The sequence below is a fragment of the Schistocerca cancellata genome, chromosome 1 (assembly GCF_023864275.1).
Source record: "Schistocerca cancellata isolate TAMUIC-IGC-003103 chromosome 1, iqSchCanc2.1, whole genome shotgun sequence".
Classification (NCBI taxonomy): domain Eukaryota; kingdom Metazoa; phylum Arthropoda; class Insecta; order Orthoptera; family Acrididae; genus Schistocerca; species Schistocerca cancellata.
Window position 1 is genome coordinate 489,676,815 of NC_064626.1, and position 19,765 is coordinate 489,696,579.

At 42.0% G+C, this 19,765-nt stretch overlaps 1 protein-coding gene across 1 annotated transcript in view; it reads right to left on the bottom strand.

Moving 5' to 3' along the window:
- LOC126177811 (potassium voltage-gated channel subfamily H member 8) overlaps positions 1–19,765 on the bottom strand; it is a 475,984-nt gene that overhangs the window by 347,481 nt on the left and 108,738 nt on the right. The window contains exons 3-4 of the mRNA XM_049924483.1: positions 18,545–18,561; positions 8,042–8,172 (exon numbers count right to left, since the gene is read on the bottom strand). Coding sequence (XP_049780440.1) covers positions 8,042–8,172; positions 18,545–18,561 — 148 coding nt within the window. The remainder of the gene's footprint in view (positions 1–8,041; positions 8,173–18,544; positions 18,562–19,765) is intronic.

The following is a 19,765-nucleotide window of genomic DNA, read 5'->3' on the forward strand; positions in this document are numbered from 1 at the left end:
CTCCGAGCTGATAGTCCATGCTGCTGCAAACGTCGTCGAACTATTCGTGCAGATGTTTGTTGTCGGGCAAACGTCCCCATCTGTTGACTCAGGGACGAGACGTGGCTGCACGATCCGTTACAGCCATGCGGATAAGATGCCTGTCATCTCGACTGCTAGTGATACGAGGAAGTTGGGATCCAGCACGGCGTTCCGTATTACCCTCCTGAACCCACCGATTCCATATTCTGCTAACAGTCATTGGACCAACGCGAGCAGCCATGTCGCGATACGATAAACCGCAATCGCGATAGTCTACAATCCGACCTTGATCAAAGTCGGAAACGTGATGGCAGGCATTTCTCCTCCTTACACGAGGCATCACAACAACGTTTCACCAGGCAACTTCGGTCAAGTGCTGTTTGTGTATGAGAAATCGGTTGGAAACTTCCCTCATCTCAGCACATTGTAGGTGTCGCCACCGGCGCCAACCTTGTGTGAATGCTCTGAAAAGCTGATCATTTGTATATCACAGCATCTTCTTTCTGTCGGTTAAATTTCGCGTCTGTAGCACGTCATATTCGTGGTGTAGCAATTTTAATGACCAGTAGTGTATTTTCAGCCACGACAGTGATTGTGAAAACGAATTATAAGCTGCAATTACAATTAATTTCAGACAGCTTTATTTTAGTTTTCATTGTGATATAATTGCACATTATAGCTAAGTTTACAGTCCTTAATTCTAATTATTTTAGAGTGCCCAATCACAAAGGAAAGCTCTAAGAAATAATGCTTTCTATTTTTGTGTGACCCGAGGAAGAAAAAAGTATACATTAGCTATGTATTGAGAAGGCACTTGCCATTGGGCCCGTTTTTCAATTTTCGGTTGAAGACAACAGTACTCAGTAGGAATAATACTCTTTCAACAGAAAGTTCTGAGCGAACCACAAGCTTACAACAAACTTTGGTTTTCCCTTCACAAATTGATGAACCATGAAAAATTTGCTTCTTTGCGTTGTGATTGGCCACAAGGAGTTTATGTTATGAGATCTATTTAATTTTCTATTTACCAACCTCTACTTAAACAGTAATTACTGTCTAGAAATTATATAAGAATATGACAGCTGGGTATCGAAAAAATATGTTTTACTACTAGTTAAAGATATTACGATGCAGACACACAGATAAGAAATATGTGTTACAGCATGCCAATTTAAATAACTACTTCCTTTTAGAATAATACGTTATTTAACTCATAATATCAGATGCAGAGATTTGTCATAGTTTGTATTCTGTCTTGAAATATTGTACCACTTTTAAGCACAAAAATTTCAGTATGTAGAAGAAAGTTAGAGAATTTTGTTTAGTCATTACGTTACGAAATCATGAGTTTAGTCAAGAATTTGAGACTAAAATAAATTTTTAGTTCTGACGTCTTTTTCATTGATAGTCCAGTTTTAAATTAACTATGATTATGTTTGTAATATGTATCTGTGGGAAATTTTGTGATCAGAACTAATGCTCCAAACCCCAAAACACTTTCACTATCTGTTGGTCCACACCTACAATCTTATTCCCGTTTTATCGATCTTCCATCACATATCCATAAACTCTGAGAGGGACGTGACTACCTTATTACATCACTTACAGTTCTTCTAGCTTTCGAGTGTGTTGAAAACGGAAAGGTATTTTTTTTACTAACAGCTGGCCATATTAACCTGACTCAATAGAACATGAGCGTAAAATAAGTGCAAGGTGCCGTTTATGATCAGTCCACCGTATGTTTAAGGAGACTGAAAGACTACCAACCATTTACTACATTGCCAACTGAGTAATTGTTAGATTCAGGACGTTCAGTGTTGGAGGATCGCTTTAATACGATTGTGTTTTTGAAAACAACCTTGTTTTGGTGAAAATAGGGAGTGGCGCTTCTGTAGCCTAGAACAAGGTGGAATGAGTTCTCTTAAAATAATAAAGTACGAGTAATGTGTCATTTCAATAAACGGAGTGTAAATTCATCCACTATTACCAAATACATTTTCGAATAAGGGATACGTTATTTATCAGAGATTATTTTAAGTAACTTTCAAGCCTTTGCTTTCATGTTGCGGATTACGGCACAGCGATGCTATACAATATCTACTAAGGCCATGTTCTTGGGTACGTGGAAGAAAAATCACTAGGCCCTTTAGCATTGACGAGGCAAAATTTCTGATCCTAGCGCGCGTGCAAATTCAGGTAGCCCTTGAGTCGTTGCAGTCGAATGGAAGTAGTGAAAATGTAGAGGAGTGGCGTTATGTTGAATCGAAATGAATAAAAAATATGGTATTAATGAACATAATGAGAACAGCAGTGTAAATATGATGAGAAAAAGATGTTAACTCGTTACTACGAGTGGAAGGATTGTGATAAGCAGTTCTTAAGTAAGTAGGACTTGATTAACAGTAGGCTGAAGTTAACAACAGCGTGTGAATAATAAGAAACGGTAATTCTCGTGTAAGGCGTCTCAGGTAATTTTCGCGAATTTAGGGGTGAGTGATTCAGAATGACATTAACCAGAGTGAAAATGATACTATAACATTAGTGATGTGTGTGAGAGTGAACTGGGAATGTTTATTGTATAAACATTAATATGTACAGGGTGAATCCCCTAAAACTTACACCGCAAATTTTGCGGAAATGGAAAGTGCTACTGACGTGCGCTTTTCACAGCACGGATTGGTAATCAAGGGAGCGTACTGTTAGCCAATCAAATGATTTAATAATACTTCCAAAGTATATTTTTGTGCAAAACTCTCTTATTTAAATGGAGCAATGGCTGGTGACATTAACAAACTAAAATTAGGGTAAATTAGAATGTCAGCAGTGTTTTTGCAGGATTATAGTGCGAGTCCTTTACGAGATATCGTATTTTGAAAGATTCCATACGAACGCTTGTAGGCTACCTGTGTTAGCACACACTAAAGAACAACACACGTGCGTACTCAGTTATGTGGATTCTCATCAGTAACGAGACAACTGAGTGCCACGTGCTGTCTTCATGCCACCGGCTGCAGCAATACACGCTTCCAGTATGGTTGGGAGTGAATGCTGCAAAAATGCTAGCATTTCAGCGGAGATGTCTCAGCAAGCTGCTATGGAACATCGTAGCATAACATCGGGTATAAATGGTATGTCCTCGAAGATGACGTCTTTCAGCTTTCCTCACAGTAAAATTCTACAGGCGTCAAATATAGGGAACGGTCAGACCAAGGTGCAGGTCCTCTGCGTCCTATCCAACGATTTGGAAACAATCCGTGAAGACATGCTGTAGTACTCCGTGCGCTATGGGCTGGAAAGCCTTTTTGCTGGTACCACAGGCACCGCCTAGTCAGCAGAGGAACTTGTAGCATCCGTGGAAGATGGTCTGTTAGGAGACTGCGATACTTGTGAGCGGTCAGTGATCCGTCTATGGAAAACGGGGCTTTGAGCTGATAGTTCACTATCCCACACCATACGTTTACACTCCATGGACGCCAACGTTCTACCTGACGAAGCCAACGGGGTTCTTAGCAGACCAATAGTTCATGTCTGAATGGTTTGCCTTACCATGATTGCTAAATGTGGCGTCATTACTAAACAAGATGCGTGATACATCTGGAGTATCCTGTCTTAATGTTCATGTACAGAAGTTAACACGACTCTCATAATCGCTTCAAGAGGCTCCTGATGGACAGGCAGACGATAAGGATGGAATCCAAGTCGATGTAGTATGCGCAGAACACTTGCCAGATTCATGCCACTTCCTTGTTGCTGTTGCAGTTGATCCCCACGTTAGCTTCCACACGGTCGTGTGAAAGCTAACGTGGGGATCAACTGCCGAGATGGTTGACGTCTATTGCGATATCTTTTGGCACACAGCGTAGAAGAACGAACTGCATTCTCCCTACACTCTCTATACAATATGAGCATATCGACTTTTTATGCATTGGAAATCCCATCGTCCATTCACGACCTACTGCTAGGATCCTCACACACTGACTAAGAATTCGCAGTGCACTCAGGAAATACGCAAGCACACTTAAGCTTAACAACATCGTACCTAGCATCCACGCAGGTTGAATGGCACGAATAGCGTCGGTGTAGAGACTTTTCAAAATACTATATCTCGTAAACGACTCGCACTACAATCCTGCAACAAACACCACTGACATTCTATTTTACCCTACGTTTAGTTTCTTAACGTGAATATTCATTGTTCCATTTTTTTTAAAAAAAGTTGTGCACAGAAAATACACTTTCTAAGTGTCATTGTAATCTGTTGATTAGCTAAAATTACGAGCCTCTGTCAGCCAGTTTGTTCTGTAAAAGCCGCATATCTGCAGGACTTCCCATTTCCGCAATATGTGCATTGCAAGTTTTAGATGAGTCACTCTGTATAGTTATTTTTCTTGTTCTGAATTACTGAATATAGATTATATAGGCTACCTGAAATGAAATGAAAGAAAAACTATTTTTAAGACGAAACAGGGTACATACTACGCCTGCGGTCACAGCTGTTAACCTTCTGAATTCGCCCCTCCGAACTAAATAATTATGATTGTCTTTAATTTAATTTGCTACTGATAGCGTCCATGAAACACCGATCGGAGCGAGGTGGAAGATTACAAGGTGTCTATTAAAGTGTAGCCGTGACGGTTTAATGACACACGTCCCCCACACTGCTCGAGTGCGTACTGCATATGGAATGACTAGGCAGTTTCTTGCACTGGTTAAATGCTGTGCTGGAGTGACGTCACTGCTGTTCTTGTTAATATGCACTGTGGAGCGATCGGGACTGATTGTCCTGGCCATTAGAAGGCCGAACAATCCCTTGTGTCGTAGTCATATCCTTGAAATGTTTTTTTAAGAGGGAAAAAGTAAGAAAAAGTGAATTCTTCAGTATAACTGCCTCACAAGGTGCATAACACCGCTTGGAATTTATGTCGCACGGAAGCAATGGAATGTAACACAGACATGTTGAGCCCACCAGATAAAATATTAGTGAAAGCACAGTGGTCGCTTGGAGCGGTGGTGTTCAAAAAGTCTCTCCATAGTGCCGTATGATTGTTAGCCGCGCGTGCCGTATGTTGTTCGTCTGCCTGGGTTATTCAACGAAACAATATACGCACAACGATACTGCAGTGATATTCTGTACCCATTCATAGGAGAACTTGTATTAAATGAAGTATTGAAAGGTTATTTTCAACAAGATGGTGCAACCGCGCATACAGTTCGAATTACAATGTCACTGCTTGCTGATGTTTATGGTGATCGCATAATTTCACAGGGACTTTGGCCTCCACGATCTCCTGACCTAACACCACCTGACTTTTTCTTCTGAGGTGCAGCGAAAGGAACTGTCTATAAAAACCGTCCAAAATCCATCGGTGAATTGAAAACTGCAATATCCGCTTTCACTTCTTCTGTTACAGAAGAAATGTTACAGCTTTTGTTTGGAAACATGATTAGACGAATTGAAATGTATATTCATCAGCAGGGGGGACGCTTTCAACATTTAATGTGAAAATTTGTAGGTAAAAATGAATATTCAATAAATTAATGACTTGTATTTCACTGAGTTTCATTTCGGTATATTCACTGCAGCATACGGCACGCGCGGCTAACAATCATACGGCACTGCGGAGAGACTTTTTGAACACCCCGTAAAATCAAGGCATCATAATGACGTGATGTGTATGTGCCAGTTGATTGGATGGTATCAGCGCAGAAAAAGGAATAGACGTGAAGAGGTGATAGGATGGAATGAGCAATTCTGTTTGGACGTTACCCGATCTGATGACGTATCAATGCGTGCTGTCCAATGTGTCTATTACGAACTGTTTACCACTCGCAGTCATGTAACGCGGTGCAAGTAGAGTGGTTGTAAAAAGATTTTAACTGGCGGGAACCGGAGACCACGACTTGTCAATGATAATCGGTTTCAGACCCAACAGAATCGCTTCTGTCAGTGAATAAAGGCCCACCTAAATCAATTTCTGAGCGAACATTCCGAAGTGAACTGCCTGCAGTGAGCATTTGGAGTCAGTATCTCCAACAAGGCAGTTGCTAAGAAGAACAGAAAGCTGGGTGTCTTCAATGGGCCAAACAACACAGAAACTGTACAGTAGCCGACAGTCGCGACTTCGCCTGTTTCCAATCTCCGCTAGGTATCGAGTGCATTGTCGACCCACTGACGCGTTTGGCTGGCACTGTTTGGAGGGCGTAGGTCACGCTGCAGGTGGTTCTATGGAGCTTTCGGGCAGTCATAGCTTTGGTCACTCGTTCATGGACCAGGACGTTTGTTTCTGTTTTTTCTTTGTGAAGAGTGCGCTATGGACATTCCCCTGCTGACAAGAGCCGCTTTCACAAGGCTCACCCATTTTTTCCTGCTCTGATGAACACTCTGGTAACTTGTCATCCCTCGACTGGCCAACTGAATGACTCGATTTTAAACTCACGGAAAATCTGGCAATCACCATACACACAGCTCCGCAGCTCTAAACGATCTAATCAACAGTGAGCTGAAACTTGCGGATTGTATACCTCTCCCCATTGAGGACATTATCGAGGCCAGAGGCCGTGTTACATGGTATTAAGTTATCGCGTGGGGTTGGCTACCTTTTTTTTGTCCGGTGAACTAACAAGGGGAGGCCACGACGTTTGGAACGCGGATTTACTTCAAACTTCGTACACTCGTAGAACTCCATTAGGACAACAAAATGTGTAAGCAGTAGCGCGTACTTCTCAAGCGTTATTGAGAAAATCGCAAGATAATTTCGGTCGTCAAATATATATGGCTGTGTGTCGCCGGATTTACCAGGAAGCGGCGGCAGCCGAACGGGTAGCGTTCAAGCCCCGTAATCGCTGCATCTAGTACTGTTCGTCAGCTTTTTTTATTTTTAACACAGTCATTTTCTTTACTATTTGTATTACAATTGATGTAATTGGAAAAATACTTGTAATCGGATGAACTTTTATTAAATTTGCAATGTTATTTGGCAGTCTACAAACTTTTATTATGACAAATAATAGAATATTCATAACTATCGACTAGTAAACGACCAAACGCATAAAGTGATACTGAAAATGTATGCTTGTCCGTGTTTTCAGAATTGTTCGTATTTAATCGAAAAAGAACTTCTCGTGAAGACGCTATTAAAATACACTCGATACTGCATGATCAATTATCAGCGGCGATATTTGAGGAAATGCTGCGTTATGCATGGTTTGCTTCCAAATTATCGGCTGAAAGAGAGCTTTGTTTTTCTACGGAAAACCTCAAAAGACCTTGTGTATGCGGAAACAGCATTCATTCAATGCAGCTGGTGCCGTTTAACTTTATGTTTTCTATGTTTTTACGAAAAATTCCATCCTGCAATTGTACTCGTAATCTCGAAAGCGACGATTAACTGTACATCTTTCGAAAGCTGTCTGTGCCGGTCAGAACTGTAACAAGTAGTTTCGGGCTCCTTCCAGGTATAAGGGATTTCTCATACATTTTCAGTATCACTTTCTGCGTTTAGTCGTTTACTAGTCGATAGTTATGAAAATTATATTATTTGTCATAACAAAAATTTGTAGACTGCCAAATAACATTGTAAATTTAATAAAAGTTCATCCGATTACACGTATTTTTCCCATTATATCAATTGTAATATAAATAGTAAAGAAAATGACTGTGTGAAAAAAAAAACTGACGAACAGAACTCGATGCAGCGATTACGGGGCGTGAACGCTACCCATTCGGCTGCCGCCGCTTCCTGGTAAAACTGGCCACTCACAGCCATATATATTTGACGACCGAAATTATCTTGCGATTTTCCCAATAACGCTTGAGAAGTACGCGCTACTGCTTACACACTTTGTTGTCCTAATGGAGTATTACGGGAGTACCAAGTCTGAAGTAAATCCGCGTTCCAAACGTCGTGGTCTCCCCTTGTAAGCTGTCGTGAGATACACTCCACAGTTTGTGTGTCGGTGTGGTTCCCCAGCTACGGCAGCGCGTGTGACTGGCTGGCTAGCGGCGCGCGGCGCTACTCACGTTGTTGAGCTTCAGCTTGGTCTTGATCTTGTCCTGCTTGTAGTGGCCGGACAGCTGGTAGAGGACGGCGCGGCTCCTGCGGCGGCCGTAGTTGGCAGGCGGCGCCTCGGGGTCGGCGTTGCCGTTCGCGTCTGCGCAGAACAGGCCCGCGCTCAGATTCAAAACTGGCCACAGGCACAAGTCCACACACAATGAGACAGAGCGTCTACGTTTCACACTCTACAAACTAGCATTATCATCTAGGATAGCAGCAACGGCGCCTTCATGGAACACACTCGCCACTGTCATTACATCTACGTCACTTACCAAATTATCTCACGGAGAGTATTAGATTTTCGTTCTGGAAACAAAAATAGCCTACCACAGTTAACACTTTTATCTTGCTGCTGAACTACCAGCGTCACGTAACTAGTGCATCTGTGCCGAGTAGCGACGCGGATATTCCACCAACAGACAGCGGCATGGAGGTGGAGTAGATTATTGGCCTCGACAGGGGCAGAACGTAGGACACTGAGTTGCGTGGCCGCAGATGCCGCCGGGAGGAGCGAACCCGTTAGTTTCTCCAGCTTTCTATAAACGCGCCGCGGGGCCCGGAAACCAGTCCACCATGCTTCATACACTACTGGCTATTAAAATTGCTACACCACGAAGATCACGTGCTACAGACGCGAAATTTAACCGGCAGGAAGAAGATGCTGTGATATGCAAATGATTAGCTTTTCAGAGCATTCACACAAGGTTGGCACCGGTGGTGACACCTACAACGTGCTGACATGAGGAAAGTTTCCAACCGATTTCTCATACACAAACAGCAGTTGACCGGCGTTGCCTGGTGAAACGTTGCTGTGATGCCTCGTGTAAGGAGAACAAATGCGTACCACCACGTTTCCGACTTTGATTAAGGTCGGATTGTAGCCTATCGCTATTGCGGTTTGTCGTATCACGATATTGCAGCTCGCGTTCGTCGAGATCCAATGACTGTTTGCAGAATATGGAATCGGTGGGTTCAGGAGGGTAATACGGAAAGCCGTGCTGGATCCCAACGGCCTCGTATCACTAGCAGTCGAGATGACAGGCATCTTATCCGCATGGCTGTAACGGATCGTGCAGCCACGTCTCGATCCCTGAGTCAACAGATGGGGACGTTTGCCCGACAACAAACAAACATCTGCACGAACAGTTCGACGACGTTTGCAGCAGCATGGACTATCAGCTCGGAGCCCATGGCTGCGGTTACCTTTAACGCTGCATCACAGACAGGAGCGCCTGCGATGGTGTACTCAACGACGAACCTGAGTGCACGAACGGCAAAACGTCATTTTTTCGGATTAATCCAGGTTCTGTTTACAGCATCATGATGGTCGCATCCGTGTTTGGCGACATCGCGGTGAACAAACATTGGAAGCGTGTATTCTTCATTGCCATACTGGCGTATCACCTGGCGTGATGGTATGGGGTACCATTGATTACACGTCTCGGTCACCTCTTGTTCCCATTGACGGCACTTTGAACAGTGTGTTACGACCCGTGGCTCTACCCTTCATTCGATCCCTGCTAAACCTTACATTTCAGCAGGATAATGCACGACTGCATGTTGTAGGTCCTGTACGAGCCTTTCTGGACACAGAAAATGTTGTACTGCTGACCTGGCCAGCACATTCTCCAGATCTCTCACTAATTGAAAACGTCTGGTCAATGGTGGCCGAGCAACTGGTTTGTCACAATACGCTACTCACTGCTCTTGATGAACTGTAGTATCGTGTTGAAGCTGCATGGGCAGCTGTACCTGTACGCGCCATCCAAGCTCTCTTTGACTCAATGCCCAGGCTTATGAAGGCCGTTATTACGGCCAGTTGTGGTTGTTCTGTGTACTGATTTCTCAGGATCTATGCACCCAAATTGCGTGAAAATGTAATCACATGTCAGTTCTAGTATAATATATTTGTCCAATGAATACCCGTTCATCATCTGCATTTCTTACTGGTGTAGCAATTTTAATGGCCAGTAGTGTATGAAGCACTCCAATAAGAGTACGCTTGTTATCTCCTGTAGGGTTGGATTTCGGTTCGTATGCAGCTGGGACTGTTTGTACTTGTATACTGCTGACGACGGACTTGGTATCTTTTCTGGTATTTTCCGCGCTGGGTAGCCGCGCGATCTAGTGCGTCTTGTTTCGGTCCGCGCCGCTGCCCCCTTCGCAGGTCCGAGTGCTCAGTCGCTCATGGATGTGTGTCGTCCTTAGCGTAAGTCAGTTTTAGATTAAGTAGTGTGTAAGCTTAGGGACCGATTACCTCTGCATTTTGGCCTTACCACAAAATTTTCTGGAATTTATCTGTTCGCATCTTCCAGGATGAAGTCGCCCTTCGCCAACTCCTGGCTTGTGTCGTTGACGTATGAATGTGTTCTGCGCCAGAATGAACTTTACACCGAGCGCCCCGTAGCTGCACTCGAGTATCGTATTCGTAACGAACAACTTCATTTTCTTTTGTCTCATAATTGTTTTCAGTTTTTCCAGTACCTCTTTATATTGACTTTTCCTTTCTTTTGTCGCCGTTGTTCCTGATTTCTCATTTCTTCTGCCTAGAAAGCCTTCTAAATTCAGCCGCGTGGTGTGGCTGCTCGGTTAGAGGCGCTATGTCACTGACTGCGCGGCCCCTCCCGCCGGAGGTTCGAGTCCTCCCTTGGGCAAGGGTGTGTGTGTTGTTCTTAGCTTAAGTTAGTTTAAGTAGTGTGTAAGTCTAGGGACCGATGACCTTAGCAGTTTGGTCCCATGGGAATTCACACGCATTAGAACACTTTTTTCCTAAATTTAGTATTTCAATTCTAAAAATGTTTTTTCTGTTTTTTCTTATTCTTTGAGGTTGTTTTTTTCTTACTTATTTTATCAGTTCTGTAACCCATATTGTTGGTGAGTACTTTCTCCAGTAATACTGGTGTATTTCTTTAGCGTTTTCTCATTCATTTGGCAGAGATGATCGAAGAAAATTAACCTTCACTTTGCCACTACTTTTGATATTTTCTGTATATTTTACGGTAATTTTTCACATTGCATATCACTCAACTATACGTAGTTTGTATTGCACTTATTAATTTTTAGATGCCTCTAGAGTTTCCAGCTAGTAGTTCAGCATTCATATGCATAGAAACATTCTGCTGTTACCACTGTGGTATAGTAGTCTACTTATGTTTATGCAGATATGCATTTCTTGTAGTATATATGTATATTTAAACCGTATTATCTTTGATTTTATTAAGTCTTATATGAGTTGCGAATTTTTAGTTAATTTTTCTGTATGCATTACTTCATTTATTAATATTTCAGATTTCTTCACTGGTCCTTACGAGTTACAGACCCATTCTCAAGTGTTCTCTCATGTATTACAGCCAAGCTATCGACCTGCTGTCTGTCAACAGCATAGGCCAAATTTGGACAAACTTTTTTAATAAGTTTAGTTTTACTGAGGCCAATGGTGATCTTAGAATCCAGTTCGATAGCGTAACTGTGTACATGAATAAGCCCTTGAAAACTGGACGGCGACCCCGGAACTAGAGGCGTAAAAAATAAAATAAATATAAATAAATGAAATAACAATAAAATGTGTCTATGGGACTTCTGTTTCCAAGACTAACACATTTTCCGCTACGAACCTACAAGTAAAATTGCCTATCGAAAATACTGGAGAAAATTACGTGAAATATTAGACTTTAATGGTGTCTTAACCAAAATTATGCTCAGTGGAAAGCAAGTTATGAATAAAGAATTAAAATCGCACTAACTTCATTTAGATTTGATAAGTTTTCTTACCCGCTGATCGACAACGAGACGTATACCGTATCAGTATTAATACCGCTGTGTAGTCACATAATGTTTTAGAACAAGTAATATTTCTGTTCAGAATTCTGTCGGTCCGAGGTCTTGATAAAAATGTATTATTTTTTGTGCAGGACGTCTTTGGGATGGGCTGGTACGGGTCCATATCCTGTTATAAGTGGTTCTTTCATTTATTTACCTCCAATTTCCGGTTACTGTGTCATGTGAGGCAGAAATGCGGACACTGACGCAGAAAATGAAAGAAAAGCTTCAAAAACACGAAATTGTGTTCTGGGGAAGGAGTTTCAAGAGCACAGAACTGGTCAGGGAAGGGTATGAGCGGTAAAAATAGATTCAGTATTTGTACAGTGAATAGAAAGAACTAGAATGGGATGGTCACGTAAGACCTACAGACGGAAAAATAGATCTCGGAAAGTGTGGATATGGGACATGGAGACGTCCAGGAAGGCGGATGACAGGTAGACCTTGGAAGCACTGGAATGTAAAAAATACAGAGGCTAAGGAGCAAAGATTGCCGACAGAAGACATTTGGGTTATTGAGTGCTGATTGGGTCGCCGTAGACGGCCAAATACACTGTAAAACAACCTCCTCCTCATCCCCCCCCCCTCAAAAAGAAAGAAAAGATATTAACAGGCTACACACTTAATTCATCCCTTAATTCATCCCGTACGATATTTGTAAAAAATGACGTGCCTTGCTTTGGAGTCCAACTTAGACTGCAGAGCATCTGAGAATGGGGTGGGTAGGCAAGGACTTACCACACCCAACAACAAGATGCCAACGGGTACCTTGAGCACCTTGATTCGGGACAACACGTCACTGCCAAAGTCAACTTTAGTGATCAAAATCGTGTGGATTAGAGGAATCACATGCTACTATCGACGATTGTAACAGAGGCTAGGTGAGTCACACTGCAACAGTTCCTCACGTAACCATTGTTGGAGAGCGACCAGCAAATAGTCATTCCATCCAAAATCGCCTGCTACGTGTAAAATGCTAAAATTTAACATTCGTCTCTCTTAATGGTTGAGATGTGATACTGTAGTAGGATATTGCAAATTATATGGACGGATAATCGGCGAGGAATGAAAAACCAGAAGAATACCGACAAGAATCTGGGGCGTGTTAAGAAATCAAGGAGGAGATTCCATGAGTGGTAGTGAAAGGAGCTGTAGCGAATAAAAACTGTAATGGAAGACAGTAATGGAGAATTCAGGATGCAAGTGCTGCTTTTGAATGAAGAGATTTGGCGCAGGAGAGGAATTCGTGGGACGCTGCATCAAACTACTCTCACTCTAAAGACTGATAAAAGAAAACGATAACAGACAGCCACGGATTTACAAAAATAAAACAGTATCGGAAGTAGATATGAAGTTTGCAGAGGTTGATTTTCAGTCGGTCGGGTGAAGCTTGCAGAAGTTCGTTGACCGTGCTCTGTCAGCAAGTGGCACTCACACACGACAGTTCAGACTGCTGGCGCCAAGTTCTTGCTGCCGACAGAAAGTGGCAGAACATCACAATCTGCAGGAGTCATTCACACACGAAATTCTACTAGATACTGTTCCGGCAGGCACATCACCAGGTGTTCGCGAAGCTCTAGTTCACACTGTGACAGCCTAGTTAGCAGAAAGAAGGAAGATTAGGAACCCGAAGACAATATACTTACACTACGATGGACTTGAGAAAGCGTTAAGCAAACGCTTCAGCAAGAAAGATGTTAGTTTTGTGAACTCAGTCAGCATGTATAAGCTCTACGTCAGAAGCAGCAACGGCGTCAGTCAGTAGACGTATTTTCTCACATAGAGCGCACATTGCTCTGGAGAAAAAAAAGGCAGATAATTGTTTAATGTCTTGTCGATGACGATGTCACTAGAGGCAGAGCACAAGCCCGAATTTGGAAAGAATGAGGAAGGAATCGGATGTAAACTTTTAAAACGCATCATCTTGAGCACTTGCCTTAACCAATTTAGAGAAACCGTAGTAAAACTAACTCTGGATGGAATAGCAGACATCTGATCCGACCATCTTATTATATGACTTGTTTTCGTCATGAATGTCAACAGGAATTTTTATTGCTCAGTTCAACAGCGAAATACATTCTACAAAAATGAGAACCTACCACGAAGTAATTATTCGAATAGGGCAGAAATCGGTAGATGTGATGCTCATGTACAGACAAACAAATGATTACAATTTCAGAAAAATTGGATGACTTATTCAAGAGAAAGAGCTTGACAAATTGAGAAAGCCCATAATGCGTTGGTCCACATTTGGGCCTTTTGCAAGATGTTATTCAGCTTGGCATTAATTGATAGTGTTTTGCATGCCAATTTCTACCAGTTCATCCCTATAGCATAGCGGTACGTCGACGATATTTTACGCTCTGTTTTGTTGCCCTTGGTCGCAAAAAATCCTGGGCTTATATTTCAGCAAAGTAATGTCTGTTCCACACGCTGAGAGTTTCTACTGCTTGTCTTGGGGAGCGCCAAATTCTACCTTGGCTAGCAAGATCTCCGCATTTCTCCACACTTGAGAACGTTTGCGGAGTTATAGAAAGGGTCTTACCAACCATCTCGGGATTCTGACGATCTAACGCGCCAATTGGACAGAATTTGGCACGATATCCCGTAGGAGTGCATCCAACAACTCTGCCAAATCAATTCCAAGTGGAGTAACATCTTGCAAGATGCCCAGACCAATGCATTATTGTCTTGCTCAATTTGTCAAGCCCTTTCTCTTGAATAAGTCATCCAGTTTTTTCTGAAATTGTAATCATTTGTTTTTATGATCATGTACATCCTATCTACCGATATCCGTCCCTTTCGGCTAATTCCTTCATGATCTGTCTTTCTTTCCCCTTAGAGTGTAATGGTACTGTAACACCCCGTTGGGATACTCCAAAAATTACTTTTACATCTGTCGATTTCATCCCATGAAGAATAACGTACTGACTTCTGTCTCTTAGAATCCAGCATCCTTTGTCTACGGCGCTCTAGATTTCAAGGACGATCAGAGCGAGCAATACCTTAACAGACGGGGAAGGGAATCCTCCGTGACATTGACTTGACGGAGCGGGGTCATGTAAATATTAGCCTACACGGAGAACTTAAATTAGGTTGGACGAACGGCACTTTGGAACCAACTCCTCCAGATTTTGAGTTCTTTGTCTCAGCCTCTGCATTTCGGGTCCCGGCAGTACTGAGCTTATTAGAGAGTCACTGCTTAGTTTCGCTACGAATAAGAAGAGGAGAGTGCTCTAAAAATATTAAAGAGACCGCCATCAGTATGATAAACAGAATGGATGTAAAAGTTGAATAAGGAGGGTCACAAAATGAACCCTAGTATTTTCACCGACGACCACAGCTGTGGTTACGAATCTTTGACTCTGTTTTCAACAAATAATAAATAAAAAGTGACCTGTTTTTAACGTGAATGAACAGGAAGCAGAACTGTAACGCATTAAGTTGGTTCAGTATGTTATCGTGTTTCAATAAACGATTATATAGTGCGTACACCTCACAAGGTATTGCATTTAGTCGATTAGACGTCGATCAGTAGTGAGAACTCATACAGGTGAAAGTGTATCACTTGAAGGTGTGCCGCAATAGCAGCAAAAACGGTGCAGCAAACATTGGTCCCGAATGCTTGTTTACTATCCACCGCTTACTTCATTATGATTGTCCCAGTGATTACGAATAATCCACTGGATTTCTGTCGTTGTCATATCAACATTGAACTGTACAACACTTCCGTTGACGCGGATGAAGAATTGCAGAGCGAACTGTGGAATCTTCTCTTTGTTTACGTGATGATATGGGAGTGTTTTAAAGAATTTGTGTTTCAGAGCAGGGTCGCGCCTAAGAGAGAGATTAGCGGTCAACCGGATAGATAAATCCATTGAAGGAGCTTTAAAAGGAGGATGAAAAAAGCCTCGTGACTGCTCTTCAAAGGAGAAAATCAAAACCTCTTATCAGATTATTTAAAAGTAACAGTTTCTCAAAGAATTTATTCAAAGGAAAAGAATTCATAAAAGGGAGTAGAAAATATTCGTAAAGTAACTGGAAGTCGAATTCAAGGAATGAAGAGAACAGTGACGATGTGGTCTCCAGAAAAGCTGGTAATGGAAGCAGAAATTACTTGAATCGAACCTGTTAAAATTGTATACAGTTTCCATATCTCTTCATGCTATACAATGCCCCGATACTGACACTACTTTTTCCATTATCCACACTGATGGGGAACGTAATACACCATAGGTTTCGGTTTCCGTGCGATATTCAGTATCGCACATTTCAGAGTAATTAGTTCTCACACGTTCATTTAGCACAACTGATATTTGTTCATTTTAAGCTGCTGAAATTTCTCTAATTGTTAGCTAGTATCGTGGCAATGACAACTTAAGACACTTATAAGCAAAAAACAGATTTTGGTAACATCCGTGATAGTGTAGTTGAGAGCCCAGTATGTACGATGAGTAATGTTACATATCTGACTAGAACTTAGACATTAACGTCTAATAAGTTTCTTCGCCTACACTCTTCAGATAAACACTACACTAGCAGATAGAAAGTTATTCTATCCACGTCAGCAAACATTGTAATGGGAGACAATTTGCTTGTGGGAAAATTTAATTCTAAGGAAGGAAGCACAATATATTTACATTACTATTTTAAGAACTGAGCTTTGTTTAGCGATAATTTTTGTTAATTTATTCTATTAGTGGCAATCGATATTTTCGGTGTTCTATGAAGACACAGTTTGCTATATACACTACAACCAAAAATTTTCAATTATCCACAAAATACTATGCTATTTTATAGTTAATAGATTCGTGCTCCTTCTTTCGTCTGAAGAAATAGGAACACTTAATGTGATTTTAATGAGATTCTGACATATTACCTCATATTGACGAAAATTTCAATTTTAATTCATTAACTTCTGCATGCATCATTGCAGATCGTGACAAAGTGGAGCAAAAGTTTTAATCTAAGTTTTAGTGAAAGGTTTATCTGCATTTTCATGAAGAAAATTACATTTATTTTACCAAATAATTGGCGTTAGGCAAAACACGCACGTTACGCACAACTTTCATGTTTACACAATTTCTGTAAAGTGAAAATCTTGACTGCATTCTTTTCCGAGTTGTGTAAAAAGCGTTCTCGCACAGCTCATAAAATGTGTAGCACTTTTCGTATTTCATAAAATGCTTACTATGACTTCTGCTCTCATCGTGAATGTGTGAGTGACTAACAAAGATTAATAAACCAATTGAAGATCTGAACACCAACTATAATAACGTATCAGTTGTGTGGCATGATTTCAGGTCGTTATTATAAACAAAATACCTTGACATTAATTATTTACTAAACCACCGTCCAAACAAAAAAGTGGAAGATTTTCGTCTGCAAAATTATCAATACTTTTTGGAGGCAACGTGTACACATTGAATTTATAGGGTGATTTTCCAATGGGCGCGGAAAATCAAAAACCTACAGATGTTTCTACATGTCTTTGGCAAGAGAGCAGCCTGTTTGCACACTAAATTGTCCTTCAGCTTGGACCAAAATATTTGCAAAGAGTTATTCGTGTTTATCTGAAATGTATTTTTAAATATTTTAGATAGATGCTCTCTGTCTCATAATTTCTCATCATCAGTTGCCATGTTTTGAGCAGAACTGTATACACATGACTTCATGTGCAAATTGCAGCACTACACATTTTATGATTACATGTCTTCATGATTTATAAGTTAATAGCTGTCGAATCGAAAGGAAATATACAAACAGTAGGAAGTATAAGAAATAAGGAACCGTGCGACAATAATAAACTACCTGGCGAACTACAAGGATTTTTCTCTGAAGTACACTGATGAGCCAAAACGTGATGACCGTCAATGTTTGGAACGAAATATTGACTGATTTTGGGTATCAGGGACCCGAATGTGTGTTTGTAGGTTTCTGAAGGTATGTGGCGCTAAATGTATACACACATGGCATGTAATTCGCTTAAATAACGGACTGCTGATTTGCGTAACCGATGGTGTTGCCTGATATCGACCCAGATGGTTTCCATGGGATTTATATCAGGCGAATTTGGTCGCCGCGACATCAACATGAGTTTACTCTGCTCCTCAAACCACAATAGCAGGCTCTGGCTCAGAGACGCGGACAATTATGCTGCCGAAAGTTGACATTGTCGTCGGGGAAGACGTCAAGTACGGAGGGATGCGGGTGGTTCGCAGGTGTCAGCATGTCTTCAGTTTCTACCACAGGTCGCACGCAGGCGCAGGAGAATGTCTCTCTTTGCAAAATACTGCTGCCATCAGCCTGCGTCCGTGGCGCGCTGCACCTTTCGAGCCGTCGTTAACGGCTTTTGTGGAGATGGCCATCGACATAGTGAAGCAAAAATATGATTCATCCGAAGAGACGAAACGTTTACATCGATCGATGTTGGAATCCTGTTCGTTTCCTGCCCACTGCATCGTTACTGACAATGTCACAGGGTCAAAATTTAAACATGTAGAGATGGTCTACTGTGGAGCTCCGTGTTCAAAGATGTACGATGAACGGCGTGCTCCGATACATACGTGCTCTTTCGGCAGAGATGCCACAGGTTCCAATCCATCCTGCTATACAGAGCGAACAAGTTTACGAACCCCACATTCTGTGACTAGTTGTGGACATCTTGCTATTTAACGCCTATTGATAGTTTCGCTCTCCTTCTACCTCTTTCCGCATCCGCTCACGACAGTAGCACATCATCATTCGACCAATTTTGCTGTCTTCGAGATACTGGGTCATAGGCTAGTAATAACAGTCTTCACTTTGTCAGTCGCTTATCTCAACGGATTTCCACATGCAGCCCACATTTTCGCTAGGGTGGTTCCCTGTCCGTGTCTGCTCTGCTTACATACTTTTGTTACCGCGTCGTGTGCCCGTAACGCCACCACGCGCCGACCAGCGTCGTGGTGAGCAGTGGTCATAATGTTTTGGCTGATCAGTGTAAGAACGACACATAGTACAAGGTAACAGTATTGTATCATGCACTGAAAATTTAATAGATACACAATTCGATTCTGGAAACGGGGCAAAAATCTAAGAATGGAAAAAAATTACCAAGATACTTTAGTCCATCAATCTTCATGTTTCATGTACGTTAATCTTCGACACTCTTTTATTCGATACGAGTGGAGAAGACCCAAAGAAGAATGTATTTCTGTTACAGTACTTCAGTCAAAATTTTTCACTCAGGGCTATTGTCCAGACGTAGTACAGATCAGGCAGGTGACTAGCAGAGGAGAGCGACTCAACTGTCTGTTCTCGCGGATAGGGTTTCCTGCAGAAAGGTTTGGGTACCGAACGGCAGTGTGCTGTGGTGCTGGTGCCTGGCGAACATACGCGGCTCGTTGCGCAGGAACTATTTGGCACCCTACCGTGACAAGCTGCAGTTGCACGAGCAAAAGCCTCCTATTCCATAGGCCTCTCGACTTTGGACAATCCGGTGATGTTCTAATACAGACGAGCTGATTGTCCAATGGCAGCCGAATTAGGACCCAATGTATAACGAATACTCTCTCCCTCGTACCGAAGAGCCCTACCGCGCTGGTGGGTTTTATTCTGGTGCTCCTATTTACTTTTGCACAACGTCCTGACGTAATGGCGCAAATAATTCTAGCCATTGTCCTCCTCTGCTTCGAAAAGCATAATACTGAGTTCAGTGTGATGACTTGGCGTTCAAATGCATACCAGTTCTGGGGAACAATCGTCCCACCAGCTTGGAGACAAATTTATACCTCATCAATAGGTATATGTGACTAGAGAATGAACATCTGGTGCCGTCCATTTCGAGGAACTGTAAAGGACCTTTAGAACCCACGTTGAGATTGTACAAT